Below are 26,758 nucleotides of genomic sequence, written 5' to 3' on the forward strand. Positions count from 1 at the left end.
ATCCCTTCAACTTCCACCTTCACGATCATCACCCTATCAGAAACTCTCTTCACCTCCACTACACTCTTACTGTATCCTTCCTTCATAATCACCCCATACACCATTTCTCTTTCCATCCACACCATGATAGAACAGTTTAAACCCACCTCCAATGTTCCTGGCCTTACTCCCTTTCCACTTGGTCTCCTAAACACACAGCATATCTACCTTTCTTCTCTCCATCATATCAGCTACCTCTCTCCCTTTACCCGTCATAGTACCAACATTTAAAGTACCAACCCGAACCTCCACTCTCCTACACTGCTCCTTTCCCTGCTGTCTCTGTAGACGTCTTCCTCCTCTCCTCCTCCTCCTTCGGCCAACAGTAGCCCAATTTCCACCGGTACCCTGTCGGCTAACGATACCTGTGGCGGTCGTTGTTAACCCGGGCCTTGACCGATCCGGTATAAAATTCTTATTTGTGATCTGCATATTTGATTTGGCACATGTTTTACGCTGGATGCCCTTCCTAACGCAACCCTCCCCATTTTCCCGGGCTTGGGACCGGCACTAAGAGTGCACTGGCTTGTGCATCCATACACATTAGTAAAAAAAAGAACTAGACTTGTGGAAGTGTCATCCACATTGACTCTGCTGAGAAAAGCACAACATATGATTCTCCAAACAGACAGTAATCAGGCCTCAAAGATCTGACCACTGACCCTGAAGCTCTAAATTGTTCACTGTTAATAGTTCAGCAATTTATATTTATAGACAAGTATGAAATGCTGGAATATTTACATGCTTATTGTTTTTCAACATTGTGTTTGCATCTATGTCTCCTCTTTCCTCACATGATTAACGATCATTAGTCATGGGAGAAAACTTGAAAGTACCTTTAATCTGTTTATCAGAGATATTTGTAAGACATTTTTCTAAAAATATTACATATAAAATAAAATCCTGTCTTCCCTAATAAAGAAGCTTATGGGGTTAACAAATCTTTTATTCAAATGCCAGATTGAGCCTTATAAAACTGTATGTGTGATTTCTACTGATGATTAATTGAAGGTATACATTTTAATAATGATTGCAAAGTGTACATATACACAAATACAAAAAGAGAGATACCATCCCACTGTACTGATGCAATCTCTTTTCACAATAATTAAAAATCATGACTGGCTCACTCTAATCTTATCAGCCAACATATGAGCTACTTAGATTTTGCTATGTAACACTTTAGGCTGGGGACTTGAAGGCAGTGTGCAGGAAGCCAAAAATAGAATATTAGCATGCGTGAGTACTTGCATGTCTGTGCATTTCTCTCTCATTTGCGTTGTAATTTCTCAAACGCACTTGATTGTGCTGTGGATAGGCTGTGGGATGGTCTGAATTACACACGCACGCACGCACGCACGCACGCACGCACGCACGCACGCACGCACGCACGCACGCACGCACGCACACACACACACACACACACAGTAAGAGGGAAAAAGAGTCATTATAACTATCTTGGCTGGGCAGCAGCTCTCAGTAGACCCAAAATAGTCCTTTGAAGGCCTGGATGACCCCCCCTAGTAAAAGCCTCCATCTTATTTTTTTGTCTAACTGACTTCCCCATTGTGTTGTGTGATTTCCACAAAACACCAACTTATATTTCTGTATAAGATATTACTGTTTTGTTATTCATTCTGTATAAGGGTATTTGCCAAATGCCATGAATGTAAATGATAAATGAAATGACATCTCTCTCTCTCTCTCTCTCTCTCTCTCTCTCTCTCTCTCTCTCTCTCTCTCTCTCTCTGTAGATGAGGCTGTTCCAACTACTACACTTTCCTCTCATGCAGTGCTCCAGAGTGTAACCCCTAAAGAAACACAAGATCATGATTACATAATGCCTCAGAAAGAGGTAGAAAACCCCACAGGTCTGCTCCCTATACTTAAGAAGGACATTGTTTCTGGATATGAGGATGAAACACTGCCTTCTAAGCAGCAACACTTTCTTAGGAAAATGCTGCTTGATGACGACAAAGCTTTGCATCCAACATGGTCTCCAGGAGAAACTCTTGAAGCCCTTACTACACTTAATACTTACAATCCTACCACAGCAACACAAGATGCTAACAGAACTAAGCCATCGCTCACTTCATTAGTCATCACAACAGTGGGAATAGAAGCAGAACCAGACACACTCCCTTCTGGTAGGAGCCCATCTTTAGAGCAAGTTATAATGAGGATATAGTCAAGTGTTCTAGCATCTAACTCAGCAAATTTATAAAAACTGTTCTATTTACGTCTGTGCTGTTATACACATGTCAAATTTATTGTATTTTTGTTTGGTTAATATTCATTCATTCATTCATTCATCTTCTCCCGCTTATCCGTAATTCGGGTCGCGGGGGCAGCAGTCTAAGCAGATTCCCCAGACACTTCTCTGTGTCCAGGGATCGGGCTGTCAAGGCCCCCGCCTTCGACTGCTGCCCAATCCTCTCAGCACCGGTCCCTTACGGTCCCTCCTGCAGGTGGTGAGCCCACGGGAAGTGGTTAATATTAATTTAAATATTTATATAAGCTGTTTATATAAATAGCTGTTTATACAATCAATGCAACAAGATGGTTAAACCCTTAGATTTAAAGCTGAAAGTCAATGAAGATGCAATTTCAGTGTAGAATGTCAACTTTAATTTAAATATATTGCATTAACTATTTAGAATTGCATCTGTTTTAAACATTTCCCACCAGACTTTTTAAAATATATACACTATGGAGCCATGCATCTCCTATTATTTTGCATTGAAGACTTAATATCTTGTGTATTTGCAAATTTAAACGTTATTCCAAGTGGTATAATTATTTTTCCAGTAGACTATGACAATTTTAAATAAAAAAAAAATTCTCAGATTTAACAGCTCACATATTAAAAAGTCTTTTATTTATTCAGTATATAGTTATTTTAATCAAGCTATATGCAAATGGAATATTTTGACTTTTGAAGCACTTATTTACAGGACTGCATCCCGCTTTATAAAAGGCACTTTATCTCAGAAGCCTGAATTTTGTTACACTTTTTTGTAAATAGTGATACGATTTGTATAAAGCAAACCAGAAAAGGTAAGTCAGGGGGCCTTCAGTGATTTTACATGAATTGACATTGAATTTTAAATGATTTTCAGAACAGAACAGAAGGGTGTGCTATGCTATTTTGTTTGCTGAATTTTAGTTACCCATTTAATGCCTGGTTAAACATGGTTTCGATTTGCATTATTTTTATTTTCTCATTCTGCCCTTTTTAATATTCTTATTTGAAAGTGGTATTAGTTAGACTAATATTATATTCTACATTCTAAAGTATCCTCCATCTCTTCTCAGCTGCATCAAGCTGTATGATAAATTTCTCAGGCCCAGAGGGGTACATTGATTCGTCAGATGATCTGCCGCTTCCAGATGGCGCTTTTCTTCAGTGCACTTACACAGTGACTGTGTACACCGGTTATGGGGTGGAACTGCAGGCATGTTAAAAAAAAATCTCCTGATCTACATTTTCCTTTGTGTGTGTGTGTGTGTGTGTGTGTGTGTGTGTGTGTGTGTGTGTGTGTGTGTGTGTGTGTGTGTGTGTGTGTGTGAGAGAGAGAGAGAGAGAGAGAGAGAGAGAGAGAGAGAGAGAGTGAGATGTTCAGCTTTAATCTGCAGGTTTTATTCTTTATAATCAATTCAAATTTTACTGCATACACTTATTTGTCATGAGCACTGTTCTTCCAAAAGCAAAGTCTGATTTAATGGTCTTTATATTATTTTTTATATGTAAAAAAAAAAAAGTTTTACCAAAGAAATATAGGATTTAAAACATGGATGTTGCATGAAATTGGGTAGAATGTGACCTCATGTGGCCAATCTCGGAAATGCATGTTATGCATGCAAAATTAATGCATGCTCTCTGTGTCAATACGACTTGACACAAACAGATGTCAGTGATGTCCGAATTACAGTGGAACCTCGGAGCTCGCGGCCTCAGCGCTCGCGACCTCGCATGCTCGCGACTCTCATTCAGATCGGCTCGTGAGCAACCGCGAGCTGCTCAAAACGCTAGTTTAAACATTTCTAATCAAGGTTTATCTCATTAGAATTGTCTTAATAAAAATAGTTTTAAAGCATTTTTATGTATTATTATACTGTACTTCTCTATTGCATACTTTACTATACCTGTACTTTATTTTTTTTAATTAAGCATTGTAATTGCTGTTAATTTACATAAAGTATTGTTAAAATAGTCTAATAATTAAGTGTTATGGAGTGAAATAGTGTTATTTACTCATTTAAATCGATTTCGTATAGTGTTCCTTGGGTTTTTACTGGGTTGGAAGGGGCGTATCAAAAGGTCGCGAAAATTCGGAACTCACGACCGGTCTTGGTCCCTATCAGAGGTTCCACTGTACTGCCAAATTACTATAATCCAATGTCATCAAATGTTCTATTTGCACCAGTCCTCACACCAGAGAATAATTTTCAATAACACTGTAGTCCTTTTTGAACTGTAAACATGTGTTACCTTCCGGAGTTTGACTTTTAAATACAGTAGTTAATGTGTGCATGCATAAGAATTACTTATGTATACTTACTTACTTATGAATAACACAACACTGGCAACCAAGTAATATAAAGATCAAATATACCTGGATAATATAGAGTTTAGAAACAATATAGAAAATTGAATTTATAATCAATAATGGCTTTTTGTTTCATTGTAAATGTGTTTGATTAATACATTTGAATAACATTTATTAAAGCTTTAATGTAATGTTTAAAGTGTACAGTTTATTAAGTTGTTAATTATGAATTGCAAACAATTAAAATCTGTGAAAGGAAGGTGCACTGAATGCAGAACACTACAGAATACTTTTTTGTCATCATAGGTCAAAAGTGTTAACCTATCAGAGGGTGAGCAGTTGTCAATCCGAGGGGTAGATAAGAATGGCACTTTGCTGGTACTCGCCAATCAGACACTGCTGGTAGAGGGTCAGGTGATCCGCAGCCCAACCAATAGTATGTCAGTATTTTACTGCTCTTCACCTGAGGGCAGCACTGGCACATTCCAGCTTCATTACCAGAGTGAGTAATAAAGTAAATGTTCTGAAGAGCATTTCAACTTCCATTACCGTCTCTTAATTGTGTTGATTCCTAATTAGTAAAATGTTTTGTTGTGTGTGATATAATTAACTGAGCAATTTACTGACGTTCTCCTGTTAGATTTAATTAGTAATTGCCGATAAAAAATTTTTTTTAACTCTTATAATGGTATTATAGTCACTTTATGCATTGCCGTAATGCATGTTAATTTGAACACTGTTACAACTGAATAAAATACTCTTTTAATCTTTTTTTTACATAAAAGCTATTTTTAATACATAAAACTATAAATCTGATATTCCTCAAATCATTATATTTTAATCATATATAAATATATTATTAATGTTTTATATTTTATGAGGTGTTTTGTGTAGTTTTTTTCTAAAAAAATATGCAATATGAAATTTTTTTCTTGGGTAGTGTTCCATCTGAGCTGCCCTTTGCCCCGGCGGCCTCACTTTGGGGAAGTATCAGTTTTGGATTTGCGCCCAGGGGGTACAGCACATTTCTCCTGCCATATGGGTTACCATCTGCAGGGTGCAGCGGTGTTGACCTGCCTTAATGCCTCTCTGCCCACCTGGAACCAGCGTGAACCCAGCTGTAGAGGTAAAAAAAAAAAAAAATTAATAATAATAATAAAAAGACACAGAAAGTCATACAAAGATAAAAAAAAAAAAAAAGATAAAAACATTAATAAAAACAGTAAAAGAGTGAGAACATTACAACTACTGCTACAATACATACACTACTACTACTACTAATAATAATAATAAAGGCTCCTTCTGCTATTGGTTTCACCTGCTTCAGAATTAGAATTGATGTTCTGACAAGCAGTGTGTATGCTGGAATTAGTGCAGTCGAGGTAGGGGGTGGGCTCTGCCTAGCATGCATACAGACATAGTGTATTTATGATATTTTAGAGGGATGGAGGTACTTTATATTTGGAGAGACAGTGCCTGTAATATAGGTTCTGAAAATGTTTTTCTGCATTTTCAGTTCAGTGCTGACATAAGGTCATATGGAAATGAAAGTGTTTCCTATTCGAATTCTATGGTTTTTATTATAGAATCATAATCTGGTCCCTTTCAGGTCATAGAGTTGGTTAAATACAACCTACAATAAACAACACATGCCATATTACACCGTCTTTATTTATTATTACAAAATGTAAGCCAAAATAGAGCAGCCATGTGTAAAAACTAAATACACCTTTGAATTCATTAGCTTGAAGAACCAACTTTAGCAGAAGTAACTTAAAGTATTCATGCTCTGCAACAATTTATCAGTCTCTTACATCATTGTAGTGGAATTTTGGCCAACTTTTCTTTAAAATGTTGCTTTAGTTCATTGAGGTTTGTGGGCATTTGTTTATGCACAGTTCCCTTAAGGGCCTGCCACAGTATTTCAGTAAGGTTTAGGTCTGGACTTTGACTGGGCCATTGCAACACCTTTATTCTGTTATTTTTTTTAGCAATTCTGTTGCTGTGCTTGTGATCATTGTCCTTTTGCATGACCCAATTTTGTCCAAGCTTAAGTTGTCGGACAAATGACTTCTCATTTGTCTTTAGAGTACTTTGGTATACAGCGGGGTTCATGGCATATTTAATGACAGTAAGTTTTCCAGGTCCTGTGGCTGCAAAACAAGCCCATATCATAACCTCTCTACAACTGTGCTTGACAAATGGTATGAGGTGTTTGTGCAGTAAGGCTGTATTTGGTTATTACCAAACAAGGCACTGTGCATTATAGCCAAACATCTCTCCTTTGGTCACACACAAACTTTTTTTTTGAGGAGCTATTTAGCCTCTTAAATGCTATAGAAGCAGTAAAGGCCTATTTAGTAACTAACCCTAACCCTTTATTTAGATTTTTAGTTTTTGGCTTTATTTTTGTAAAAAATAAATAAGGACACAGTTCAATATGTCATGTGTTGAAATGATGTATTGGCCTAAGAGTTTATGGAGCAGTGAATAAGATTGCATTACAGTGGCACTTATCAAGGGTTTGGATATACAGTAGGTTTAATAAATATTTGATTCACTGCCGATTTTTCAAGTATTCCCACTTACAAAGAATGGAGAGATCTGTAATTTTCATCGTAGGTACACCTCAACTGTGAGAGACAGAATCTAAAAAAATTAATCCAGAAAATCACATTATGATTTTAAAATCATTAATTTCCATTTTATTGCATGAAATTAGTATTTGATCACCTACCAACCAGCAAGAATTCTTCTCTCACAGACCTGTTAGTTTGTCTCCTATCCTCCACTCATTACCTGCAATAATTGCACCTGTTTGAACTTTTTACCTGTACAAAAGACACCTGTCCACACACTCAATCAATCAGACTCCAACCGCTCCACTATGGGCAAGACCAAAGAGCTGTCTAAGGACTCTACTATGGACAAAATTGTAGACCTGCATAAGACTGGAATGGACTACTATTCCATTGATTGTATCTAAGATGGCAGCACGGCAGTAGCTGGCAGCGGCCGCTCCGGACCCAAAATGGTGCTACTTTTACTTTGTAGCCCGCCTTACGCAACATATGGACATCGGAGCAACTGGTGTCGCTGTGTACCACCGTCAAACACTCAAGGAACTCAGAAACAACCCCAACAACACGATAAACGTTGATCTGCGGCAAAAGCTACGCGACCTCGGCTTGCTTCGAGAACCAGACCTCCTTGCGGCAGCGGTCTGTGTGTTTACATCAACACAGAGTGGTGTAAGAACTCTGTCCTCATTTCCACCTACTGCTCCCTGCTGTTGGAGTTCATGGTTGTGAGATGTAGACCTTTTTATTTACCACGGAAATTCACCACCACTATTGTGCTCGGAGTGTATATACCACCTAGCGCTAATGCAAAGGAAACACTCAGCGTACTGTACGAGACCATTAGCGCACTACAAAACACACATACTGACGGATCATTTATTGCCGCCGGAGATTTCAACCATGCAAATCTCAGGACTGTGCTTCCTAAATTTCATGAGAATGTGGAATTTGTAACCAGGGGAGAAAACGCGCTGTTTACACATACATTCGGGGCGCATACCGGGTGAAGCCCTGCCACCACCTCGGGTACTCAGACCACATCTCTGTTATGCTGATCCCAGCATACAGACCACTCAGCAGGGGTTCAAGACCAGCTCGAAAGCAGGTGAGAACCTGGCCAGCAGGATCCATGTCTGCTCTCCAAGACTGCTTTGAATGCACTGACTGGGACATGTTCAGGGAAGCTGCAACCAACGGTGAAATTCATTAATTTGTACACGTCAACAGTGACCAGCTACCTCGGCAAGTGCATTGATGACGTGACCATCTCCAAGACTATCACTACACGCACAACATTTCCGTGCCATCAGAGAGGCAAAGCGCACACACGCCAAGAGAATTCACGCCCACTTCCAGGACAGGGCATCCAGACGATCACGAACTACAAGACGACATCACCTGCTTGTGACCGTGACGCCTCCCTCCCAGATGTGCTAACAACTTCTATGCCCAGTTTGAGGTGCAGAACAACATGGTGGCAAAGAAGACCACCCCTCCTCCCAGTGACCAGGTGCTCTGTCTAACCACAGCTGAAGTGAGGAAAGCTATATGCAGAGTTAATTCAAGAAAGGAAAACCCTGCCACCAACCAGAAAACATTCCTGGCAGAGTGCTCAGGTAATGTGCACAACAGCTAGCGGATGTCTTTACCAAAATCTCCAACATCTCCCTGAGCAGCGCCATTGTTCCTAGGTGCCTCCAGACGACGACCTTCATTCCTGTGCCAAAGAAGTCTACTGTCTCCTGCCTCAATGACTATTGTCCCATCGCGCTCACACCCATCGAGATGAAGTGCTTCAAGAGGCTCGTCATGAGGCACGTCAAGACCCAGCTTCCACCTGCGCTGGACCTTGAACACGATCATCCCTTAGCACCTGATTGAGAAGCTGAGCCCGGTGTGGAGCCAACAACCTGTCTCTGAATGTTGACAAATTTAGAGAGATGATTGTTGACTTCAGGAGAGCACAGAGTGAGCATTCTCCGCTGATCATTGATGGATCATCCGTGGAGATCGTCAAGAGCACCATGTGTTCATTTGGCAGATAACCTCACCTGGTCACGCAACACCAGCTCCATAACCAAGAAAACCCAGCAGCGTCTTTACTTCCTGAGAAAGCTGAGGAAAGCCCATCTCCCTCCCCCCATCCTGACCATGTTCTACAGAGGTACCATTGAGAGCATCCTGAGCAGCTGCATCACTGTCTGGTTTGGGAACTGCACTGTCTCGGATCGCAAGACACTACAGAGGATAGTGAGGACAGCTGAAAAGATCATCGGAGTCTCTCTCCCCTCTATCATGGACATTTACACCACACGCTGCATCCGCAAAGCCAACAGCATTGTGGACGACCCCACACACCCGTCACACACACTCTTCAACCTCCTGCCATCAGGGAAGCGGTTCCGAAGCATTGTATTTTTTGTTTTGTGTATTTGTCTTGCACTGTCTTGTGTTGTCTTTGCACTGTTTGCACCAGGTTGCACACATGCACTTAATGTGGCGAGGACACTTACTAGTCCTTAGCCCTGTGTTTTGTGTTACCATTAGTAACAAACTACACCGTCATGGATCAAAATCCTGCAGCATGCGCAAGGTCCCCCTGCTCAAGACAGCACATATCCAGGCCTGTCTAAAGTTTGCCAAAGACCTGGATGATCCAGAGGAAGCGTGGGAGACGGTCATGTGGTCAGATGAGACCAAAATATAACTTTTTGTTATAAACTCCATTCGCCATGTTTGAGGGAAGAAAAACAATTCCAAGAACACCATCCCAACCGTGAAGAATGGGGGTGGAAACATTATGCTTTGGGTGCTTTTCTGCAAAGGGGACAGGACAACTGCACTGTAGTGAGGGGAGGATGGATGGGGCCATGTATGGTGAGATTTTGGGCAACAACTTTCTTTCCTCAGTAAGCACATCGAAGATGGGTCATGGCTGAGTCTTCCAGCATGACAATGACCCCAAACACACAGCCATGGCAACTAAGGAGTGGCTCCGTAAGAAGTATTTTAAGGTCCTGTAGTGGCCGAGTCTCCAGACCTGAACCCAATAGAAAATCTATGGAGGGAGCTGAAACTCTCTGTTGCCCAGTGACATCCCCAAAACCTGAAAGATCTGGAGAAGACCTGTATGTAGGAGTGGGCCAAAATCCCTGCTGAGGTGTGTGCAAACCTGGTCAAGAACTACAGGAAATGTCTGACCTCTGTAACTGTAAACAAAGGTTTCTGTACCAAATATTAAGTTCTATTTTTCTGTTGTATTAAGTATTTATTTCATGCAATAAAATGGAAATTAATTATTTTAAAATCATACAATGTGATTTTTTTGGGATTTTTTTAAGATTCTGTCTCTAGTTAAGGTGTACCTACGATGAAAATTACAGATCTCTCCTTTCTTTGTAAGTGGGAAAACCTAAAAAATCGGTAGAGTATCAAATACTTATTTGAACCACTGTATTATGCTGCAAATGAACAGTCAACTCTCAAAGTGTAAAAGGCAGGAACATTGGTCAAATGTAAAGCATTTTACCTGTAAAATCTGCGCTCTGCTGTTAAATACTTGTGTGTGTGCGGGTTGCGGAAAAATAAAATCATTCACGAGACTCCCGCAAAATAGTCTTAAAAATATATATTTTAAATAATAATTTATTACTAAAAACAAATAAAATGTTATGTAACAATGCAGCAAACCAACAATGACAACTAAAATAAAATAAAACGATTTACAGGCACAAGCTCGGAAGCAAACTCTCGCATGGTTCATGCACAGTAGATGACTAGAGCACATTGAGGCAAAAAGTCCGAAGCGCAAGCAGAGTAGCAGGAAGAAGCAGTCTGTGCATTGAAAAAAAAACTTAAATTTTACCGGCGGGTTTTTGTCCTAAAACCAAAAACCTCTGCCATCTTGCTCCTAGCAAACTCAAGATATTCTAGGGCTTGTGATGCGTCAGACATAAAATAATTCAGAGGGATGGAAGAGGGGCTTACAGGAACAGCTACAGCCATTGAGAGACAGATGGGCTTAGTTTTGAGAGAAGGACTGCATACCTTAATTTACAGTAAGGCTATGAGTGTGAGAATTGGGAGGGGCTCATGTAAATGATCTGTGAGTATGGAGAAATGAAAAGGGATCTGAGATTACAAAAAAATTAAAGTATTATAATTATTAAAAGTTGGAAGGGCTAAGGATGAGTAGGATGAAAGGTTGTAAAAAAGAAGGGGCTTTGAGATGGAGGGATATTGTTGAGATTTCTAAGATGATAGTATCAGAATGAAGATGAAGAATGTGAGTTGAGAAAGTATGAATGTCTAGTGAAATGTAGGCATGATACTGAAAATATGAACATGTGTAAGGCAATTTGGACTAATTTGGACTAAGCCCAGATAAATGGGGAGGGTTGCGTTAGCAAGAGCATCCAGCGTAAAATGTGCCAAATCAAACATGCAGATCACAAAACCAAATTCCATACCGGATCGGTCGAGGCCCGTGTTATTAACCACCACCACAGGTATTGTTACCCAACAGGTTACCAGTGGAAATTGGGCTACTGTTGGCCGAAGGAGAAGTTTAGGAGAGTGGATGTTACAGCATTGTGTGATTGGGTGATGATAAATGTCATCAGTAACTATGCTCCACAAGTGGGTTGTAAGATGGAGGATAAAGAAAGATTCTGGAGTGAGTAAGATGAAGTGGTGGAGAGTGTACCCTCGAATGAAAGATTTTTAAATGGGGCAGACAGCTTGCAAGTTACTTGGTGTAACATCTAGAAAGAAAAAGGAAGACAGAGATGTGGTAGTGGAATGAGGAAGTGCAGGAGAGCATAAGGAGAAAGAGGTTGGCAAATCAGACTACGGATCAGCAGAGAGATAAGAAAAGTAAGCAGGAGTACAAGAAGTTGAGGTAGGGGGTGAAGAGGGATGTAGCGAAAGCCAAGGAAAAGGCATTTACGTAGCTGTATGAGATGTTGGACAAAATTTTTTTTACCAATTGGCCAGGCAGAGGGACCAAGCTGGGAAGAATTTGATGTGAGTTATAGCAATGAAGGATGCAGAGGGAAATGTGTTGACTAGTGGGGAGAGTGTGTTAAGATGGTAATGGGAATATTTTAAAAAGCTGATAAATGAGGAAAAAGAGAGAGAGAGAAAGAGAGAGATGGTTGGATTATGTGGAGATGGTGAAGCAGAAAGTAAATAGGATTAGTAAGGAGAAAGTAAGAGCAGTGATTAAGAGGATGAAGAGTGGAAAGTCGGTTGGACCAGATGACATGCCAGTAAAAGCATGAGCATGGAGATGTTTAGATGAGATGGCAGTGGAATTTTTAACAAAATTGTTTAACAGAAAGAGTGTGCTGGTACCGACACTGTGTGTGTATATATATATATATATATATATATATATATATATATATATATATATATATATATATATATATATATATATATATATATATATACAGTGAGGAAAATAAGTATTTGAACACCCTGCTATTTTGCAAGTTCTCCCACTTAGAAATCATGGAGGGGTCTGAAATTGTCATCGTAGGTGCATGTCCACTGTGAGAGACATAATCTAAAAAAAAAATCCAGAAATCACAATATATGATTTTTAAACTATTTATTTGTATGATACAGCTGCAAATAAGTATTTGAACACCTGTCTATCAGCTAGAATTTTGACCCTCAAAGACCTGTTAGTCTGCCTTTAAAATGTCCACCTCCACTACATTTATTATCCCAAATTAGATGCACCTGTTTGAGGTCGTTAGCTGCATGAAGACACCTGTCCACCCCATACAATCAGTATGAATCCAACTACTTACATGGCCAAGACCAAAGAGCTGTCCAAAGACACTAGAGACAAAATTGTACACCTCCACAAGGCTGGAAAGGGCTACGGGGAAATTGCCAAGCAACTTGGTGAAAAAAGGTCCACTATTGGATCAATCATTAGAAAATGGAAGAAGCTAAACATGACTGTCAATGGCCTTCAGGGCTGGGGCTCCATGCAAGATCTCACCTCGTGGGGTCTCAATGATCCTAAGGAAGGTGAGAAATCAGCCCAGAACTACACGGGAGGAGCTGGTCAATGACCTGAAAAGAGCTGGGACCACCGTTTCCAAGGTTACTGTTGGTAATACACTAAGACGTCATGGTTTGAATGCATGGCACGGAAGGTTCCCCTGCTTAAACCAGCACATGTCCAGGCAAGTCTTAAGTTTGCCAATGACCATTTGGATGATCCAGGGGAGTCATGGGAGAAAGTCACGTGGTCAGATGAGACCAAAATAGAACTTTTGTGTCATAATTCCACTAAATGTGTTTGGAGGAAGAAGAATGATGAGTACCATCCCAAGAACACCATCCCTACTGTGAAGCATGGGGGTGGTAGCATCATGCTTTGGGGGTGTTTTTCTGCACATGGGACAGGGCAACTGCACTGTATTAAGGAGAGGATGACCGGGGCCATGTATTGCGAGATTTTGGGGAACAACCTCCTTCCCTCAGTTAGAGCATTGAAGATGGGTCGAGGCTGGGTCTTCCAACATGACAATGACCCGAAGCACACAGCCAGGATAACCAAGGAGTGGCTCTATAAGAAGCATATATAGGTTCTGGTGTGGCCTAGCCAGTCTCCAGATCTAAACCCAATAGAGAATCTTTGGAGGGAGCTCAAACTCCGTGTTTCTCAGCGACAGGCCAGAAACCTGACTGATCTAGAAAAGATCTGTGTGGAGAGGTGGCCCAAAATCCCTCCTGCAGTGTGTGCAAACCTGGTGAAAAACTACAGGAAACGTTTGACCTCTGTAATTGCAAACAAAGGCTACTTTACCAAATATTAACATTGACTTTCTCAGGTGTTCATATACTTATTTGCAGCTGTATCATACAAATAAATAGTTAAAAATTCGTACATTGTGATTTCTGGATTTTTTTTTTTTAGATTATGTCTCTCACAGTGGACATGCACCTACGATGACAATTTCAGACCCCTCCATGATTTCTAAGTGGAAGAACTTGCAAAATAGCAGGGTGTTCAAATATGTATTTTCCTCACTGTGTGTATGTATGTATGTATGTATGTGTGTGTGTGTGTGTGTGTGTGTGTGTATATATATATATATATATATATATATATATATATATATATATATATATATATATATATATATATATACACACACACATATATATATACAGTGGGTACGGAAAGTATTCAGACCCCCTTAAATTTTTCACTCTTTGTTATATTGCAGCCATTTGATAAAATCATTTAAGTTCATTCTTCTTCCTCATGAATGTACACATAGCACCCCATATTGACAGAAAAACACAGAATTGTTGACATTGTTGCAGATTTATTAAAAAAGAAAAACTGAAATATCACATGGTCCTAAGTATTCAGACCCTTTGCTGTGACACTCATATATTTAACTCAGGTGCTTTCCATTTCTTCTGATCATCCTTGAGATGGTTCTACACCTTAGTTTGAGTCCAGCTGTGTTTGATTATACTTATTGGACTTGATTAGGAAAGCCACACACCTGTCTATATAAGACCTTCCAGATCACAATGCATGTCAGAGCAAATGAGAATCAAGAGGTCAAAGGAACTGCCTGAAGAGCTCAGAGACAGAATTGTGGCAAGGCACAGATCTGGCCAAGGTTACAAAAAGATTTCTGCTGCACTTAAGGTTCCTAAGAGCACAGCGGCCTCCATAATCCTCAAATGGAAGACGTTTGGGATGACCAGAACCCTTCCTAGAGCTGGCCGTCCGGCCAAACTGAGCTATCAGGGGAGAAGAGCCTTGGTGAGAGAGGTAAAGAAGAACCCAAAGATCACTGTGGCTGAGCTCCAGAGATGCAGTCAGGAGATGGGAGAAAGTTGTAGAAAGTCAACCATCACTGCAGCCCTCCACCAGTCGGGGCTTTATGGCAGAGTGGCCCGACGGAAGCCTCTCCTCAATGTAAGACACATGAAAGCCCGCATGAAGTTTGCTAAAAAACACCTGAAGGACTCCAAGATGGTGAGAAATAAGATTCTCTGGTCTGATGAGACCAAAATATAACTTTTTGGCCTTAAATTAGTTTCAAATCTCCCATTTATGTCTAAGATTTTAGAAAAGATTGTCGCTGCCCAGCTATGTAACCACTTGCAGGAGAACAATATCTTTGAAGAGTTTCAGTCAGGTTTTAGGCCCCATCATAGCACAGAAACTGCTCTAGTTAAAATCACTAACGACCTATTAGTTTTACTAGATCTTAGTGCTGCGTTCGACACTATAGATCATGATCTTCTCCTCGATCGCTTACAGAATTACATCGGTATTCAGGGACAGGCATTAAGCTGGTTTAAATCCTACCTGTCCAATCGTTACCATTTCGTAGATTTAAATGGAGAGCTATCCAGAATAATGCTAGTAAATTATGGCGTGCCACAAGGGTCAGTTCTGGGACCCCTGCTTTTTACAATATACATGCTTCCATTAGGAAATATTATTAGAAGGCATGGAATTAGCTTCCATTGTTATGCTGATGATACCCAGCTATATATTTCATCCAAACCAGGCGATACAGCTCAATTAGCTCGCATAACTGAGTGTGTTGAAGAAATAAGAGATTGGATGACCCATAACTTTCTGCTATTAAATTCTGATAAAACGGAGATTTTGCTCATCGGCCCAAAAAATAGTACACAGAAGCTCCAGCATCTCAGCCTGCATTTAGACGGTTGTTCTGTAACTACTAGTTCAACGGTAAAAGACCTGGGAGTTATTTTAGACAGCAACTTATCTTTTAAAAATCACATCAATCAAGTTACAAAAACAGCCTTCTTTCACCTTAGAAATATTTCTAAGCTAAGAAATATGTTATCTATATCTGATGCAGAGAAGCTCGTCCATGCGTTTATGACCTCTAGAATAGACTACTGTAATGCATTACTAGGTGGATGTCCTGCATCATTAATAAATAAGCTTCAGTTAGTTCAGAATGCAGCAGCAAGAGTTCTTACTAGGTCAAGAAAATACGATCATATAACCCCAATCTTATCGTCCCTACATTGGCTTCCTATTAAGTTTCGAATAGACTACAAACTACTGCTACTCACTTATAAAGCACTAAATGGTTTGGCTCCCATGTATCTATCCAGTCTCTTAAAACGCTACAATCCGTCACGCTCCCTGAGATCTCAAAACTCTGGGCTTCTAGTAGTTCCTAGAATAGCAAAGTCCACTAAAGGCGGTAGAGCATTTTCACATTTAGCTCCTAAACTCTGGAATAGTCTTCCTGACAGTGTTCGGGGTTCAGATACACTCTCCCAGTTTAAGTGCAGATTAAAAACATATCTTTTTAGCAAAGCCTACACATAACACACATCACACACATCACATCACAACCTTGTGCTCCAGAACATCTGATCACATGCACATTATCAACTTGTGCTGTTAATATCATGAACAGCAGCTACGCTAATTCCTCTCCACTGCTTCTCTTTCTCTCCCCATCCCGAGGCATCCTGAGGTTTGGCCAGCTCCAGTCACGTCCCACCTCGTGAAGATTATGGACCTATGGATGATCATGGAGAAGTAGATGCCGAGTGTTTAAAGGCCCTGGCATGGAGAAGCTGATGCTGGATCTATGATGATCACAAATTGTTCTGTATTGTTGAAAGATTTATGACCAAACTTTTGATGTCACCCATATGAGGATGGGTTCCCCTTTGAGTCTGGTTCCTCTCAAGGTTTCTTCCTCATATCATCTAAGGGAGTTTTTCCTTGCCACTGTCGCCACGGCTGCTCATCAGGGACAAACGCACACCATTCACCTTCACTGTTGTTTTCTGTAAAGCTGCTTTGAGACAATGTCTGTTGTGAAAAGCGCTATACAAATAAACTTGACTTGACTTGACTTGACTTAATTCTTAGCGGTATGTGTGGAGAAAACCAGGCACTGCTCATCACCTGTCCAATACAGTACCAACAGTGAAGCATGGTGGTGGCAGCATCATGCTGTGGGGGTGTTTTTCAGCTGCAGGGACAGGACGACTGGTTGCAATCGAGGAAAAGATTAATGCGGCCAAGTACAGGGATATCCTGGACAAAAACCTTCTCCAGAGTGCTCTGGACCTCAGACTGGGCCGAAGGTTTACCTTCCAACAAGACAATGACCCTAAGCACACAGCTAAAATAACGAAGGAGTGGCTTCACAACAACTCCGTGACTGTTCTTGAATGGCCCAGCCAGAGCCCTGACTTAAACCCAATTGAGCATCTCTGGAGAGACCTAAAAATGGCTGTCCACCAAAGTTTACCATCCAACCTGACAGAACTGGAGAGGATCTGCAAGGAGGAATGGCAGAGGATCCCCAAATCCAGGTGTGAAAGACTTGTTGCATCTTTCCCAAAAAGACTCCTGGCTGTATTAGATTAAAAGGGGGCTTCTACTAAATACTGAGCAAAGGGTCTGAATACTTAGGACCATGTGATATTTCAGTTTTTCTTTTTTAATAAATCTGCAACAATGTCAACAATTCTGTGTTTTTCTGTCAGTATGGGGTGCTGTGTGTACATTAATGAGGAAGAAGAATGAACCTAATTGATTTTAGCAAATGGCTGCAATATAACAAAGAGTGAAAAATTTAAGGGGGTCTGAATACTTTCCGTACCCACTGTATATATATATATATATATATATATATATATATATATATATATATATATATATATATATATACATACATATATATATACACACACACACACACACACACACACACACACACACACAGAGTATATATAGTAGTGGTTTTTGAATTGGTAACGATAATAGAAGAAACAATAGCACTCAGTCACACAGGAGCGGGCCGTGCGTTTGGTATCTGTGCCTTCAGTGGGGACTTTCAATGACTTAATCCACCTCTTAATACCACCACTATTACGTCGCAATTATAGAAACCATCAATACAATACAAACACGCAATATAACAACGCGTGATCTTACAGAGAGAGAGGCATTTCACATATGGAGGGTGAATACCATTTTACTAAAGCAAGAAACCCAGTTAAGACTACACTACCTCTACACTACCACCGCAACTGTGCCACCTACATCATCTTGAGCAGTTCAGAATCAATATTTGTCTAATAACATGACAAAAACATTAAAATGTAAGTTAAATACAACCTACTCACCAGAGATGCAGACTCATAATTTGCATCACTCCTCAGAGGCTGTAATCCAGTGGTACCACTTGTAATCACTGGTCTGGAAGTGGTGAGCAAACCCTTTCCCGGGCTGAGACAAGCTAGCTAGCTTCGGGGTTGGGCGATGTCTCCTAGCTATCTAGCTTTTCTTCAAAATATTTATTTATACAGACGTGTTTTGCCAGTCGACCTTGGCTGTTTCCCCTTTGACCAACCAATTAAAGGATGGAAAAATGCTGACGCTATTCTGCTAGCTGGCTCTGTGAGGCGAATATGAAATCTGATTGGTTAAAGAAACAGAGCTATTTCTTAAGAAGACTATGGTAATAAGAAAGGCCAGCAGAATAGACTTTGCAGGCCCTGGGCAGATTGGATTGACATGGCAACACATCGAGGCTGAAATCTGATTGGACAAAAAAAATCTAACATCTTTACACGTACTGGAAGCAGTGCAGACAAGAGAAATGCTACAAAATGAAGAGAATAAACTGTTGGGAATAAATTAATACAATTTAACAGAACAAATATTAGAATTTAAGTTGTAAATGTAGGTCAGTGCTAGTGTGATAGTGTAGGCCAGCAGAGAGACGGCTTTGCTAAACCTGACCGCCCGCCACTGCAGTCACATGCAGATCAAAGGAGCCAGACAAGGACCTGAGCAAAAAATTGATTCCATCAGCAAATGTTAAAAGGAGAGACTGAGATTTAAGTGTGAAAGGTCAACAGTTACAAAAGAATTTATAAACACCAAAGATGTGCATTTGTTTTGATTCTCTCAGTGAAAGCACTCATACCACAAAGCCCTATCCAAGTCTAGTTTTATATCAGTCTCTCTATCACTGACCATAACAACTCAGTCATAGCTACTGTATCATGAAACTAGATACAGATATAGATGTTGCCGCCGTGTGCCGCCAGGACTGAGAGTGCGATTTCAAAGATGATAAGAATGCTCTTTTGGTTGTGAGCCCCAGATGATTGTCCTCTGGACCGCTCCTGAGTGTAAAAACAGCTTTTACATTTTAACAAATGTAATGAACTCTCTAAACATTTATTGAAAAGACCTTAGAAGTTGTTGAGAAGGTAAAATGCATTAATATCTCCCTGTTTAGCTCTCTGTGGAGGTACAATAAAAAATGCCACTGTGGGCAGAGTGCTGTCACCATCACCTAAAATGAATCCCAACAGCACTCTTGACCTCAGCTGCTCCTGGTCCCTTGAGGCTGTCAATGGCCAGCGACTGCATCTCCATCTGGAGAGGATGGTCCTGGGACCAACAGACCGGTAAGTGTGTGGGTTCATTTTCCTGTTCACATGCACTTCTCCCAGATAATATTTACACTGCATGTAAAAAGTATTTTCTCTCTTGTACCTATTTCTATTTTTGTAACAGCATTATTCTTTTGTCATTTTTTTGCCATAGTGAAATCGTTTGCCAAATTTGTCAAAGTTTTAAACAGTATGTAGTTTTTGGTTCCTTATAACAACAGGACTAATCTAATCTGACAAATGAGCTATGCGCCCCCCCCCCCCAAAAAAAAAAAGAAAAGAAAAGTGATATTTATTGCGCGACCTTAATATAGAGCAAGAGCAAATTTGCAATTAATAGAGGCTGTGTCTTCTTTAAGATATTGCATTTAAATGATCCACATAATAAATAAAAGCACTATATTAAGTTATTAATAAAAGAAACATTAATTTCCTTGGAGGATAATTAAATTATTTTTTTTTTATTAACTTTTTTAATAATTATGAGGATATTAAAGAAGTTAATTTAATTGTATTAGGTTATTGAAATTTAATTTTGTAGATGTTTGTAGAGGCTAGAGTGGATGCAATTGCAGAACATATTTTAATGGAGTGTAAAAGTGCATACAAACCTCAAGGACATCCATGGATGGCAAATGCTAGACAAAGAGTGCATGTAAAGATCTAGTCTACATGACGTGAGAGTTTAGTGACTGATAAATAGTGAACATAAATCTTGTGGGGGAGGACAACGTTTGTGGTGGAGCATGAGGGAAAGCAACATTCTGCCAGTGAAGCAAGGAGACATGTTACATCATTAACCAAAAAGGCAGGCAGAACAGCATTCATGGGGTGAGATGGAATAATACTCATGGAGAGGACAGGATCTGCTCTGGTGCCCCCTGTGTTGTTCTCAGCAGGACAGGGAAACAGACCTTTACCCTCTCCAGGGCAGGAAGATAGAGCAACATCCTCAGCTGCACATGGGGGGAAAGTGAGGTTCTCAGCAGGGTAGCAGGGTAAAGTAATATCCTAAGAAGGGGGGGGGGGGTTTACAAACAAAAGACACAAAATTACATGAACAAGAAAAGGATGTGAGCATGAACAAGGCCAAACAATAGTGACAAATGTGAGACAGAAGACTGTCATTCAAATGGAATGAATAATTTGATGAGCAAATGCTTTCTGGAGGCATTGTATGTTTTTGCTTCATTTTTTGCTTCAGGCTTGTTTTGTGGAGTGGTCTGGATGCTGGCTCTGTAGTTCTGTTTGATTCTGGTCGGGGGGTTCCTATCCCATTTGAGGGAGTCATCAGTGAGGGCCCAGCAGTCAGAATCCAGTTCATAACAGACAAGCCAAACAACCAAAACACTGGTTTCAATATCCGTTATGAGTGTGAGTACTTCTTATCATGTATAAAAATATCAGTTACCGTATTTTTCGGACTATAAGCCGCTACTTTTTCCCCCACGTTTTGAACCCCACGGCTTAAACAATGAAGCGGCTAATTTATGGATTTTTCCTGGGTTTTTCCCAGTTTCACAAACTTCAAGCCAAAAAACTGAGCGACATAACATTAGACCAATGACATTTCCGAACGAAAACGAAAAAACTTACCTCACCTGTGTGATCAACTCCCCAGAGAAATACAGTGGTACCTTGACCTACGAGTTTAATTCGTTCCGTGGATGAGCTCGTATCTCAATTTGCTCGCACATCAAATCAGTTTTCCATATTGAAAATACTTAAAATGGCATTAATCCGTTCCAACCCTCAAAATGACACCCCATTTTTATGTTTCAATTGGAAAATAAATTTCTAAATAACAAATCTTGTATAAAAACATAATAGAAAGAGTATGTAAAGATATAATAAGGTTTTATTCAGTGTATTTTCTTTGGAGATGAGACGACTTGAGCTAACGTCTGTGTGTGTGTGTGAGTGTGTGGAGGGGGGTAGAGGCGAGAGGCGGAGGGAAAACTCGTTTTTTACTATCACTCCTGTACTGTACACCACGTATCTCTAAACTTTAACATTTTTACTTTTTCTTCTTTGCTTATCTTAATTTTCGTCACAATCTTCGCTTTCTGGCTTCGCTTCGCCATCTAGCAGCGGCGTCTCGAGCTCATACCTCAATTTTGCTCGCGTAACAAAGCAAAAAAATCGACCGTGTGACCGCTCGTACCTCGGAAAACTTGTACATTAATGCACTCGTAGGTCAAAGTACCACTGTAGTTGTGAAAGGAAGGAGAAAGACAGTGAACAATGACTTTCTTGGTAGGCTACTGTTTAGATACAAGCCGTTGTAACGCGTTGAGTCCGCTCTGCTTTTAAAGGAGCCACAACATATTTCACCCGTTACACCGTGTAACAGACACTGTCTTTCGGTAAAGCCTGTGTAAAGTTAATTAGTTTCAGTGTAGTTTCAGACTGCGGCTTATTTATGTTAAAAATAAAAAAATATTTGTAAAATTCAGTGGGTGTGGCTTATATAAGGGTGCGCTTTATAGTCCCGAAATTACGGTAATAGTCTGGACGATAAAGTTCTACAAAATAGTTATTGTTTTAAAAGTTAATTAAATTAAAATTGCAGATTTACTCATTACCATTTCATAATACCATAGACACCATATTGACTTTTGCAATTCAATCTGAGCAGCATTTGAGAAGGGCCACTGCTATGAGCCTTACATCCAGAATGGAAACTTCAGCACCACAGACCCAACATATGGTGTGGGAGCCATAGTACAGTTCTCCTGTGAACCTGGCCATTCTCTGGAGCAAGGCCCTCCTGTCATTGAGTGCATTAACACACGAGACCCCTACTGGAATGACACAGAGCCTCTGTGTAAAGGTAGAAGTATAAAAAAGAACACAATGTGAATGAAACAATAAAATCCACTGTTTCTTCTTATAAAACAAATCACTTTTTTGGCTTCCTCTGTGCCTTGTTATCTTGAAAGATTTGTTCCTAGATAAAAGTGCATATTTGTGCTGTGTAAATGATTTTTTCTGATTATTGATATTATATGCATTACAACATGCATTGCAATGGTTTTAACATTAGGCACTTGTATCTTCTGTCTAAATAACCCACCTCAGACACATTTATGAAAGTCTGCCAACCTTGGCAGCATGAGCTATATGTAGATATCTGAGCAGGTTCCCCTGAAAATCATGTAATTTGACTATGAAGCTGTAATTTTTAAAGTATGAAATTTGACTGATATAAACTTTTAAATTTTTAATATTTTGCATGAATATTAATGTGTTTTGCTTGTTTCACCATCTCTGAATATACTGTCTGAAGTTCCATATTAATAGAGCAGTTCAACTGGAAGAGTTATTAATTACTGTATGTTATATGTGCAGCGCTATGTGGAGGAGATCTGTCTGGACCCAGTGGCTTGATTTTGTCCCCGAATTGGCCTGACTGGTATGGTGAAGGTGAAGACTGCAGCTGGAGGATTCATGTCAGTGAGGAAAAGCGTATTCTGCTGGATGTGCAGCTGTGGGTTCATTTCCTTGTTAACATTAATACACATACATGTTTAGGGAAAAATGCTTGGCAGATTCTTGCATAGTTAATAGCCCCCTAAATATGATTTACCTTTCTTTTAAGAGAATTCTTTGTAGTACGTATAATGAAAAAAAAAAAATGTATCCTGGCTAAACGTAGTAGGTTTATTGTATCAACATACCTTAGGAATATATTCTATTATCAGACTGTTTCTATTAGTAGGCTTTTTAAACATATCTATCTATCTTGAATGTTCTCTTTCTCTAGCCTTAACCTTACTAACAGTGACATGCTGACCATTTTGGATGGTGATGAGGTCACCACACAAATCTTGGGCCAATATGTGGGGGGGAAAAGTCCGTTTAAGCTTACCTCCTCTACTCCTGATCTTACCATCACCTTTCATTCTGATCCAGCTGGTCTGGTCTTTGGGAAGGGAGAGGGTTTCATCATCAACTATGTAGGTAAGAGAACAAATGTTCAAAAGCAGCTATACCCATCCCTTGGGCCGGTAGTATTCTTGTTGCCTCTTTTAAACTCTCAGCAAATCTGATCCAGAAAGCAACTAAACAAGCATGCTGCATCATCTTCTTCTTTCGGCTGTTCCTGTTAGGGGTCGCCACAGCAGATTATCCATCTCCATAACACCCTGTCCTCTTCATCTGCCTCTTTTAAATTAACCACCTGCATGTCTTTCCCCACATCCATAAACCTACTCCTTGGCTTTCCTCTTTTTTTCCTGCCTGCCAGCTCCATCAGCAGTTATCTGCAGTAATCTGAGTGAATCTGAGTGAATTGTGCGGTGTACGAGAATATATGATATATAATTCACACAGTAATTAATAATTCATTTATTTTGTTTATGTTTACTTAAACCTGAGTAATTTGTCAGGTGACTGTGATGAATGTAAAATTACTGACCATTAAATAAGTAACAATTATTTAATCCTTAATATTTCTTGAGACCATAAATAATGAGTGAATTATTTGCTGAAGGTTTAGTTACAAAACAAATTAGCTTCTTGCAATGTCAAAGTAAATTAACAACAAATTGTAAAACCATGATAGGTTTAATTAAATCATGATCACCATATTTATTATTGTGGTAACTATGATTTCATTACCATAAGCGTGCCAAACTTTGTTACCTTGTCATTTAAGAGTAAATGTTGAAGTTACAATTTTGCAATTTTTAGTGGTTGAGTTTTTTTTATTTTTTTTTATTTTTTTTATCTTCATCTTTTATCTTTATATCAGAGGTGTCTCATAATGATTCATGCCCTGACCTGCCTGAGATTCAGAACGGCTGGAAGACCACATCACACACTGCACTGTTGCGAGGGACACGTATTACTTATCAGTGTGACCCAGGCTATGATCTGGTGGGCAGAGAGACCCTCATTTGTCTCCTGGACCTGACCTGGAGCACCCAGCCCCCCTTCTGTGAGAAAAGTAAGCCTAACCTCAATTATCCCAGTTTACTTTTTTGCGTTCTGAGCTATTTTTAGAAATCACATTTTATTATATGTTTAAAGAGCCAAAAATAACTAAAGAGTCAGCTGCTTAATTATTTTCTGACCAGCTGTGTGTCATTTCATTGTTATTTTATGCTTAAAAAGTAAGACACACAAATAGTTTATTGTAGCAAAGCAAACGAAAGAAAATGTAATTTTTTTCATTGTGTTATTGTTATCTATTTTATGCATAAGACAAATGATTATCTAGAACTGTATTTGTGATGAGAATGTATAATGTGTATAAAATTGTTTGAGTAATATAGTAAATAAAAGTTGAATGTAGAAACATATTTTCTTGATGCATCCCTATATACATAGCTTGTTAACAGTGCTGGATAAAGTACACATCAATGTACTGTAAAAGTAGAGATACACTAGGTACAATATTGCTCCAGTAAAAGTGTTCCTTTTAAAGTTTCCCTTCAATAAAAGTACAAAAGTGTTTGCTTTCGATGTACTTGTAGTTCTAAAGAACTATGATTAAAAGTCTCACCAGATGGAAATACTTCAGTAGTACAGATAAAGTACAGATTAAGTACACTAACAAATTACATTTACTTTGTTACTGTGTGTCTATCACTACTTGTTAATAAAATTGAGTTTAGATGACTAAGATAAGTATTATTTGTGGAATCAGCTAAGCAAGTAGAAAATTGTATCTGTCATGTCTGTCTTTTTTCTGCTAGTTATGTATTGCACAGATCCAGGTCATGTTGAGCACTCTGTACGGACGCTCTCTGATCCCAAACTGCTGGTGGGAACTACCATTCAGTACAGTTGCAATCTAGGCTACATTCTGCAGGGTGGTGCCACTTTAACTTGCTATGGTCGTGAACCCGGAACCCCAGTATGGACATCTCACTTGCCACGTTGTATCTGTGAATATCAATAATAAGAATCAATAATAATAAATATCAATAAATCATAAGAAATTAAAGTAAAAATTAACCAATAAAATTATGATTTCCTTTTTTTTTTTTTTTTTTTTTTTTTTTTTTTTTTTTTTTTTTTTTTTACATCTTAATCATATTCCTTTTCTCTACCCTAGTGGAAGAGTCGGTGTCTTGTGAGAATCCTGGTCTTCCTGACAATGGCTACCAGGTTTTGTCTAAGCGGTTTTATCTGCCTGGGGAGTCCCTGAATTTTATGTGCTATCAGGGTTATGAACTCATTGGTGAAATTACAATTAGGTGCATACTAGGGAATCCTTCATTTTGGAGTGGACCATTACCCATGTGTAGAGGTAAAACTGTTCATATATAATAAATATATTCATGGAACTGTATGTGAATATATGTAAAGGTTTCAGTTCCTATATTTTCTTTTTTGCAAATGTAGCTAATCATGAATGCTCCAGCAACCATGCTTTAGAAGGTAGGCCTTGTAACTACTACTTTATGACTCTATAAACAAGTGCATTATTTATGTCAATATTGAGCAACATTGACATTTATAGGTTTGGCTTGAGTTGTATTTCGATATTTTTTTTTGTCTGTGTTCCACATCTCTAGTGGCAGAGGCTACAGTCGAATCATCGCTGGATGGGGGAAGCATGGCTCTGACTATATTCATTTTAGTTCTTTTACTGTCTCTCTTTCTTGGAGGCACCTATATCTATGTCAGAAGGTTAAAATATTTCCTTACAAGCTTGCTCAGCTTATAGTATATATTTACTTATTACCTTTTTATAAACTGCAATTCTAATAGGTGTAGTTTGTTGAGACTCTCAGAAACTTCTGAAAATATACACTATCTTGGTTCCACCATATATTCCTCCACACTGTCATACAAGACCTCCTTTTTCTCTTCCTTATCCTTCCACACTTTCCTCTCCTCATTGTCCTTACCCTTCGTGCTCCAGAAAGATATTTTGCAGCAATTGGAGAAAAAATTAAGAACTGCTCAGAGAAAGTGGAAGAAATCACAACTTGACACTCTCGTTTTACCACATCCTTTAATTGAATGTGGCTTCTGCTAAGATTGCCATTTACAAGGAAATAATGGAAGCTTCTCCACATAAGCTCCTTAACATATTTTTACTTCTTAAACCACTGGCTTCCCTGACTATGTCCTGTCTGAGTACTAAAGAATTTGAATTTTTAT

General features: G+C 39.3%; 2 protein-coding genes across 2 annotated transcripts in view; one reads left to right on the forward strand and one right to left on the reverse strand.

Annotated features, from left to right (window-relative positions):
- Positions 1 to 26,758, reverse strand: part of npm2b (nucleophosmin/nucleoplasmin, 2b) — an 86,860-nt gene that overhangs the window by 36,920 nt on the left and 23,182 nt on the right. The window lies entirely within an intron of this gene.
- The window catches only part of sez6l (seizure related 6 homolog (mouse)-like), a 67,744-nt gene that overhangs the window by 29,203 nt on the left and 11,783 nt on the right, over positions 1 to 26,758 (forward strand). Inside the window, exons 2-15 of the mRNA XM_083569065.1 lie at positions 1,794 to 2,186; positions 3,355 to 3,494; positions 4,896 to 5,091; positions 5,530 to 5,715; positions 19,483 to 19,654; positions 20,844 to 21,013; positions 22,278 to 22,472; positions 22,991 to 23,129; positions 23,406 to 23,602; positions 24,396 to 24,590; positions 25,342 to 25,533; positions 25,704 to 25,898; positions 25,994 to 26,029; positions 26,167 to 26,281. Coding sequence (XP_083425191.1) covers positions 1,794 to 2,186; positions 3,355 to 3,494; positions 4,896 to 5,091; positions 5,530 to 5,715; positions 19,483 to 19,654; positions 20,844 to 21,013; positions 22,278 to 22,472; positions 22,991 to 23,129; positions 23,406 to 23,602; positions 24,396 to 24,590; positions 25,342 to 25,533; positions 25,704 to 25,898; positions 25,994 to 26,029; positions 26,167 to 26,281 — 2,521 coding nt within the window. The remainder of the gene's footprint in view (positions 1 to 1,793; positions 2,187 to 3,354; positions 3,495 to 4,895; positions 5,092 to 5,529; positions 5,716 to 19,482; positions 19,655 to 20,843; positions 21,014 to 22,277; positions 22,473 to 22,990; positions 23,130 to 23,405; positions 23,603 to 24,395; positions 24,591 to 25,341; positions 25,534 to 25,703; positions 25,899 to 25,993; positions 26,030 to 26,166; positions 26,282 to 26,758) is intronic.

Source organism: Silurus aristotelis, assembly GCF_946808225.1.
Source record: "Silurus aristotelis genome assembly, chromosome: 18".
Taxonomy (NCBI): Eukaryota; Metazoa; Chordata; class Actinopteri; order Siluriformes; family Siluridae; genus Silurus; species Silurus aristotelis.